This window comes from Lycium ferocissimum, chromosome 4 (genome assembly GCF_029784015.1).
Source record: "Lycium ferocissimum isolate CSIRO_LF1 chromosome 4, AGI_CSIRO_Lferr_CH_V1, whole genome shotgun sequence".
NCBI classification, from domain to species: domain Eukaryota; kingdom Viridiplantae; phylum Streptophyta; class Magnoliopsida; order Solanales; family Solanaceae; genus Lycium; species Lycium ferocissimum.
Genome location: NC_081345.1, coordinates 44,387,039 through 44,396,328, shown reverse-complemented (window position 1 = coordinate 44,396,328; position 9,290 = coordinate 44,387,039). Strand labels below are relative to the sequence as shown.

The 9,290-nt window shown below is 35.2% G+C and overlaps 1 protein-coding gene and 1 long non-coding RNA gene across 2 annotated transcripts; both read right to left on the bottom strand.

The window, feature by feature from the left end:
- Positions 1-6,413: 6,413 nt before the first annotated feature.
- Positions 6,414-6,863, bottom strand: LOC132053219 (large ribosomal subunit protein eL38-like). Its single transcript, XM_059445144.1, has one exon. It carries the CDS (start codon positions 6,797-6,799, stop codon positions 6,590-6,592), a length of 210 nt encoding a protein of 69 aa, XP_059301127.1. The 5' UTR covers positions 6,800-6,863; the 3' UTR covers positions 6,414-6,589.
- A 252-nt stretch (positions 6,864-7,115) lies between these two features.
- Positions 7,116-8,376, bottom strand: LOC132053220 (uncharacterized). Its single transcript, XR_009414088.1, has 2 exons — positions 7,382-8,376; positions 7,116-7,287 (listed from the first exon to the last, which is right to left on the bottom strand). It is a non-coding gene; the product is annotated as an uncharacterized LOC132053220 (long non-coding RNA).
- Positions 8,377-9,290: the final 914 nt, after the last annotated feature.

Sequence of the window (9,290 nt, the reverse complement as noted above, 5' to 3'; positions counted from 1 at the left end):
TATATGGTTTCGGACAATTCTCAAGTGATGAGATACTTTTTTAAATTGATTTAGACCCAAGGTTTAAATTCTTAACATGATATAATATCGGAAATTTCTCTTACTCATCCCAATTCGTGGATTACCTGTTGCTAGGCCCCATGTTATGCTGGTCACCTCTAGTTGGGAGGCTGGGCGTGGGGATTGTTAAGTTATCCTATTTCGACTATGCGATGTGGAATTGGTTTTTGTATGGTCTTAAATAATGCTCCCTCATGAGTTATAATTAACTCTTGGGTTGAGTACGATCGAAGGTCTATTTGCTAACATTTGGAACTTGCATACCGGCTCCACTAATCTAAATTCAGGGAGTAGGGCCACTAATAAGTTCTCTAATCCAAGACACGAACACAAGATATCATTTACCCAAAAACATCCTATCTAAACAGTAATGGAGTCACATGTTGCATCCCTCTGTCCGAAAGTTACAGTGCGCAATAAAAACTTTCTTTTTGTATTATATGTTTTTGAATACTCTTGAAATAAAATAAGATATCATTAGTGTAGGGGTAAAGCGGTTAAAAAATTGTAGATGTGGCATTTTACATTTTTCTGAATTTCTTTATTAGAATTTTTAGCTCCATCACTACTATTAAAAAAATTATTCATTCTTAGGTTAGAATCGAAAGTCCTTAGTAAAGGGAGAATAAGTTTCATCCATTCCATCACACTTGGAGATATGTATCAAGTCATCAGAGCAATTTAAATCATACTCTAAATCTGTTGTTATTGATCATATTCACATATTATCATATCTTCGTGGCATTGAAGAGACATAGCAGTTGGCAAAATGCATAATTTTTTAATAATTCGCTCAACCGGTCTACATTCGGATATAAACTTTAATATACAGATTAGACAAAATTCAATAATTTTGACTCAGTATATATATATATATATATATATATATATATATATTCAATCAGGACTCAATGACTAATATTTGAGATCATTATTTTAAAATCCAAAACTCATGAAGTTTAAATTTATATCCGTGGTAATCTACTTTTAAACGTGTCGAGTGAGTGATATTTGAGCATTGGGTCTACCAAGCATATTCTTTTATTCAAGTTCACGTGTTTAATTTAATGTCGGGTGAGGAATTCTTTTTGACAAAAATTACAATAGATATTGTTTTGTCATCAATCATCGAACACTGCCTGTCTTCTTGTGTAATGATATACTCCCTCCGTTTACTTTTACTTATGCATTTTTGACTATGCACACCATTTAAGAAAAAATAAATGAAGTGCATAATTTACCAATGTACCCATATTAATTAGTGCATATATTTATTGGATTTGAAAAATGATTTGAAGTGAGTACTTAATATGTTTCCAAAATAGGTACAGTTGAATTTGTTAGTGGTTTAAAGAATATGTGAATTGATTTGTTATAGAAAAGAATAATTAAATAACAATTGATAGTGAAATCAAGTAAATATAAGGCAAAAAATGTAATATAATAAGCCTGAGCCGAATGAGCCCGTAAGAGTTTCTTCATTAGTGTTGACCCCGGATGAACACTTGGCTTTGATTAGCTTTGAGCCTCCGGTACAAAAAGAATAAGAAATGCTTTATAAATTTGCTGATAATAGAGTATAATTGTTAAGCTAGGATTAATTGGATGCCTTACAATAGAATACGAACCTCTACTTATACTAGAGTTATGGGGTGCATGATCCACAAATCATGCCCCCTTAATTACCAATATTAATGTTGCAATAAAATGTAATTAAAAGGTGATAAAGGATAATAACGGGTGATAAAGCCTAATAAAAGCTAATAAAGGCCGGATGAAGCTTGGGGTCTTCTGTAACGTCTCTATAACGGTCACATCTTGAATTGCTCCTTATCTGGCCATAGGTTTGTATCCGGTGTCATCATGGTTGAGTCACTGCTGACTGGCCATTCTTGCTACGCGTCGCTTCCTAATTCGCCCAACTCTTGAAATCGATTTTTACCGTATACAGATAGGCCCCCCACTTTTCGGTTACTCACTGAGATGTGACCGGGAAGTGGAAGATTTTTCCCTTCTTTCCAAAAAGTCATGTAATCACCCTAGCGATTGTCTCATTAAAAACCTTTGCAAGAAAAATCCTTTTCGGGACAAAAACTGGTCGAAGGAAAAAAGAGTGCAGAACGTAGGGATTCAAAATGACAACTCCGCTGTTATTTTTCCACCGTTGACAACTGGTTGGTGCTGAAAAGAATTATTACCACCGCAAGTTTGCTCTCGGGTTTTTGGTGTTCACCCGGAACTCATTTTAATCTTACCTTTTCAAATTCCATTATCCAATCTAAATAACATCCTTATATAACATGAAGCAAATAGATTACATACCGTTATCACGAATTAGAAATCGCTAGATACACTATGGTCATTCATCATTTTACAAGGCAGAGCAATTAATACATCCTCCTTCTCTCAAAATAGGGGGAAAAAAAAGAGCCTCTATTCAATTGTTGTTAAGACACTAAAGACTCATCTATTCATCCAACACATTCTTGCGAACCGCCTTTACTCCAAAAAAGGGATTAGCATTGAAAATCCGAACCAATAAGTACCGAATACCAGATAATTATAGCAAAATTCCCAAGTAATCAATTCATTACGTGGATCCATCCATCAATAATCCCGGACTCAATTTAAACATAAGTGTACAAAACTCCATCTGATTAAGAGCTCCATCTCCATCCAAATCTCCTTCAGCCAACATACAAAGAAGTTCATCATCTCTCAATTCATTCAATCCCATCAAGATTGTGTTCCTCCTCAAGCTTTCAAAGGTGATAAGACCTACATTTACATCCATTAGCAAGAAGAAACCATTGCATAGTTCCTCTATGAACCTTTCAACCCCCAATGTATCAATCATTGATGGAAAATAATCTTCAAAGCCAACTGCCGCCATGCACGAGATCATAGCTGGTGGAGTTAGAAACTATGACACGGAAAGTTAAAGTAATGCTAGAAGGTCACACTTGACGAAAGTAGATATTTCGATAAGGGAGTTTAGAATAATACAAGAATGTCACACCTGGTATTTCAGTGGAGTTGGAAATTCTAACATGGGAAGTTAAAATATTGCAAGAATGCCACACGATGAGATTTGAGCGGAGTTGGAAGTTTTGATAAGGGAAGTTAAAATAATACAAGAATGTCACATTTGATGAGATTTGAGTGGAGTTGAAAATTATGACAAGGGAAGTGAAATAACACAAGCATGTCACACACAAATTCGAGTGTAATCTGAAAACGAAAGTTGAAATGACGCAAGAATGTCACACCTTATGAGATTTGGGCGGAGTTGAAAATTTCTGGTGAGGGACCTTAAGATAATTCAATCAGGACTCAATGACTAATATTTGAGATCATTATTTTAAAATCCAAAACTCATGAAGTTTAAATTTATATCCGTGGCAATCTACTTTTAAACGTGTCGAGTGAGTGATATTTGAGCATTGGGTCTACCACGTGTTTAATTTAATGTCAGGTGAGGAATTTTTTTTGACAAAATTTACAATAGATATTGTTTTGTCATCAATCATCGAACACTGCCTGTCTTCTTGTGTAATGGTATACTTCTTGTGTAATAAATAAGGTATAATTCCAATCTCATATTAATTAGTGCATATTTTTATTGGATTTGAAAAATGATTTGACTTATTTAATACTATGGGTAAAATAAATTTAAAAAGAACAAATTTATGCTAAAAGTGACAAAGAAAAAATGAAAATTTATTTTTAAAAATCTTTTGACAAATAAAAATGAATGGAGGAGTATATTGGATTCAACTTTAAATCATAAAAATAAGGTTTTGGGTAAAGGACATATATATGAGCTTCACATCACATTTCAAATACTCGAATACCTCTTTCTTAATTAATTACCATTTCTTTTTCTTAATCATTTTAGTATCGGTGTTTAGATTTTCCACATCGATTGTGAGATGGAAATTAATTTTTATATGGTTTCGACAATTCTCTCCATTTTTTTTTAAATTGATTTAGGATTTGAAAATTGATTTGATTACCTGTTGTTAGTATGTTATGCTGGTCATCTAGTTGGTAGGCTGGGCGTGGGGATTGTTAAGTTAATTTCGACTATGCGATAAAAAATACAAATTATAATTAACTCTTGCATTGAGTACGATCGAAGGTCTATTTGCTAACATTTGGAACTCTAAATTCTGGGGTCAGGAGTAGGGCCACTAATAAGTTCTCTAATCCAAGACACGAACACAAGATATCATTTACCCAAAAGCATCCTATCTAAACAGTAATGGAGTCACATGTTGTATCCCTCTGTCCGAAAGTTACAGTGCGCAATAAAAACTTTCTTTTTGTATTATATATTTTTGAATACTCTTGAAATAAAATAAGATATCATTAGTGTAGAGGTAAAAGCGGTTAAAAATTTGTAGATGTGGCATATTACATTTTTCTGAATTTCTTTATTAGAATTTTTAGCTCCATCACTACTATTAAAAAAATTATTCATTCTTAGGTTTGAATCGAAAGACCTTAGTAAAGGGAGAAGAAGTTTCATCTATTCCATCACACTTGGAGATATGTATCAAGTCATCAGAGCAATTTAAATCATACTCTAAATCTGTTGTTATTGATCATATTCACATATTATCATATCTTCGTGCCATTGAAGAGACATAGCAGTTGGCAAAATGCATAATTTTTCAATAATTCGCTCAACCGGTCTACGTTCGGATATAAACTTTAATATACAGATTAGATAAAATTCAATAATTTTGACTCAGTACATATATATATATATATTCAATCAGGACTCAATGACTAATATTTGAGATCATTATTTTAAAATCCAAAACTCATGAAGTTTAAATTTAAATCCGTGGTAATCTACTTTTAACCGTGTCGAGTGAGTGATATTTGAGCCTTGGGTCTATCAAGCGGATTCTTTTATTCAAGTTCACGTGTTTAATTTAATGTCAGGTGAGGAATTGTTTATAAAAAAAATACAATAGAGATATTGTTTTGTCATCGATCATCGAACGCTGCCTGTCTTCTTGTGTAATGATATACTCCATCCGTTCAATTTTACTTGTGCACTTTTGATGATGCACACCATTTAAGAAATAATAAATGAAGTGTATAATTTGCCAATGTACCCAAATTAATTAGTGCATATATTTATTGGATTTGAAAAATTATTTGAAGTGAGTATTTAATACTATTTACCCCAAAAAAGGTATAGTTGAATTTGTTAGTGATTTAAAGGATATGTGAATTGATTTGTTAAAGAAAAGAATAATTAAATAACAATTGATAGTGAAATCAAGTAAATATAAGACAGAAAATGTAATATAATAAGCCTGAGCCGAATGAGCCCTAAGAGTTTCTTCAATAGTGTTGACTCCGGATGAACACTTGGCTTTGATTAGCTCTGAGCCTCCCGTACAAAAAGAACAAGAAATGCTTTATAAATTGCTGCTGATAATAGAGTATAATTGTTAAGCTAGGATTAATTGGAGGCCTTACAATAGAATACGAACCTCTACCAAAAATCATGCCCCCTTAATTACCAATATTAATGCTGTAATACAAGGTAATTAAAAGGTGATAAAGGATAATAAAGGCCGGAGGAAACTTGGGGTCTTCTGTAATGTCTCTATAACGGTCACATCTTGAATTCTTCCTTATCCGACCACAGGTTTGTATCCGGTGTCATCATGTTGAGTCACTGCTGACTAGCCATTCTTGCTACGTGTCGCTTCCTAACTCACCCAACTCTTGAAATCGGTTTTTACCGTATACAGATAGTCCCCCCACTTTCCGGTTACTCACTGAGATGTGACTGGGAAGTGGAAAATTTTCCCTTCTTTCCGAAAAATCATGTAAACAGCCTAGCGACTGTTTCATTAAAAACCTTTGCCAGGAAAACCCTTTTCGAGACAAAGCTGGTCGAAGGAGAAAGAGTGCAGAGCGTAGAGATTCAAAATGACCACTCCGCTGCTATTTTTCCACCATTGACAACTAGTTGGTGCTGAAAAGAATTATTACCCCCGCAAGTTTGTTGTCGGGTTTTTGGTGCTCACCCGGAACTCTTAACCTTTGAGTTTTAATCTTACCTTTTCAAATTCCATTATCCAATCTAAATAACATCCTTATATAAAATGAAGCAAATAGATTACATATCGGTATCACAAATTAGAAATCGCTAGATACACTATGGCCATTCATCATTTTACAAGGCAGATCAATTAATACATCCTCCTTATCTCAAAGTAGGAAAAAAATAAAGTCTCTATTCAATTGTTGTTAAGAGACTAAAGACTCATCTATTCATCAAACACACTCTTGCGAATCGCCTTTACTTTTTTTTTTTTTTGCCATCTAACAATCAAAATTCATTTGACAAAACAAGGGTTCATATTAATGTCTAAATGCTCAATACTAAAGACACCTTAAGAAAGGCAAGAAAATATGAAGGAACAACAAACATAGGAGTTCTTTCAAATTTCTCCATTGTCTAATAACTTATAAGGAAAAAGATTGCCGCTTTCCATCTTCAGAGGTCTTGCACACTCAAACCTGGGGGAAGTGATTGCTTCAATTTGTCAGCCTTCTCGAAGTCGGGCACACAAAGTGTGCAGAGATATTTGGAGCAGCGAACCTTGAACTTGACCATATCCTTGTTCTTCTTGATCTTCACTGACCGAGCATCCTTCCTTCTAGCAGTGAGAAGGAAATCCTTGATCTCGTGTATTTGCTTCGGCATGTTTGGGGCTTGGAGTAGAGAGATCCCAAGTTTTGTCGCCGCTTTTGCCTAATCGCCTTTACTTCGAAAAAGGGATTAGCATTGAAAATCCAAAGCAATAAGTACCGAATACTAGATAATTATAGCAAAATTCCCAATTAAGTAATCAATTCGTTACGTGGATCTATCCATCAATAATCCCGGACTCAATTTAAACATGAGTTTACAAAACTCCATCTGATTAAGAGCTCCATCTCCATCCAAATCTCCTTCAGCCAACATGCAAACAAGCTCATCATCTCTCAATTCATGCAACCCCATCAAGATTGTGCTCCTCCTCAAGCTTTCAAAGGTGATTAGCCCTACACTTACATCCATTAGCAAGAAGAAACCATTGCATAGTTCCTCTATGAACCTTTCAACCCCCAATGAATCAATCATTGATGGAAAATAATCTTCAAAGCCAAAAGGGTCCTCATGATCAACTGCCGCCATGCACGAGATCATAGCTGACACGGGAAGTTAAAGTAACGCTAAAAGGTCGCACCTGACGAAAGTAGATATTTCGACAAGGGAGTTTAGAATAATACAAGAATGTCACACCTGCTATTTCAGTGGAGTTGGAAATTCTGACATGGGAAGTTAAAATATTGCAAGAATGTCACACTTGATGAGATTTGAGCAGAGTTGGAAATTTTGATAAGGGAAGTTTAAATAATACAAGAATGACACACTTGATGAGATCTGAGTGGAGTTGAAAATTATGACAAGGGAAGTTGAAATAACGCGAGAATATCACACCTAAAATTCGAGCGGAGTTGAAAATTCTGATCACGGAAGTTAAAATAACGCAGGAATGTCACGCCTTATGAGATTTGGGCGGAGTTGAAATTTTCTGATGAGGGAAGTTAAGATAATGCAAAAATATCACACCTCAAGACGGAGTTATAGGAATTCCAACTAGGGAAGTAGGGAACTTGAAATAATAATGCAAGAATGACACACTTGAAATTTGAACCTGCGACCTAAAGTAAATCATGAAAAACCTTTTATTGCCACAGTAGAAGCTTTCCTTATGTGAGAATGAAATCTGAACCTGCGACCGAAAGTAAATTTTGAACCGCCTTTTACCGTTACAGTAAAAGCTTCTCTTACGTCAGAGATATTCAATATACATATACATACACACACAAAAGATTTTCTTCGCCCTTTTTACACTATAAGTTATTCAATTGAACCCTCTTCACTAAAGGTAGTTCGGTCCAACCCGGACCTCGAGAGAACCAATGCAAAAATAGTCCTTTGCCGCAAAAGAAGAGTGGAAACGAAAGGTGCAGAAAGGTACTATTGCGAATGATTGAATTTGTTGGGGATAACCTGAGGCTATTGGTACGAGAAGATGATGTGTATATATTTATATGTATATTTTTGGGAGTTGTAGTAATCTAAGGTTGGTTATAATATCTAGTTCTCCTTCCTGGAAGTTACATGAAAGTCATAAATCATTGGAATAATCTGTCTTGTTATAAAATGTAGCTCGTTTTTTAGCGAGTACATTGCTTTTGAATCATTCCTTTTTTCTGTTCAGATGATAAAGATGTTTGTGGACAATTGTAAAAAGTTATATGGGTCCCTGACTTATCGAGCTCATTCCAGCGCAACTTCTCTGCGCGCCATTAATTGTAAGTGTTTAAATTGTTTTAGGTTCAAAACTGCGCACACTCCTCAATTAATAGGCTCAACTAATTAGATAGGGCGTACATGCCATGACTTAATTTGATGATGACATGACCTTAGATAGGAAGGTATGGAGGTCGAAGATTAGGTAGAAGGTTAGTTGGTAGCTGAGTGTTGTCGCACTCCGCGTGGGAGAGGCTGGGGCTATATATCCTCTCCTCTTCTTCCTTTTAGTAATATTATTTAGTTAACGAGTAATTTCTTATCCTTCGATGCGTCTGTTGTTGCACTTGTCTTGTATTTTGCTCTTTTATTTTTCTTACAATCTTGCATTGGTACATTTCTTTTGAGCCGAGGGTCTTCCTCTCTACCCCATAAAGGTAGGAGTAAGGTCTGCGTACATCTTACCCTCCCAGACCCCACTTGTGAGATTACATTGGGTATGCTGTTGGTATTGTTGACTTATTCCACAGGGTACGTGCTACCTCCCGCCAGTCCAGGTATCAGATTAACAGTGGCGGAGCGAGGATTTTTATTAAGGGGATTCAAACAATAAAGAAGTAAATATACAAAGAAGCAAGGGGATTCAACATCTGCTATATAGACCTAAAAAATATTGTTGATATCTTATATGTATTCAGATGAACCCTCTTCCGGTATCCTAGCTCCGCCCATCAGCGGGTAGCTCTAGCCACAAAAGCTTGGACATATGAGAAGAAACCACCTAGTGTTTAAGTAGATAATCGTGGTGTCTTGACTAGCTTGCACGCACCGGAAAGAAATCACCTTGTGTTTTGACCTCGACTGTACTTTGAACCTGAAACTTCAATTCTTA

Excerpts from the sequence above, each read along its gene's own strand:
- LOC132053219 (XM_059445144.1), bottom strand. The coding sequence starts at position 6,799 with ATGCCGAAGCAAATACACGAGATCAAGGATTTCCTTCTCACTGCTAGA.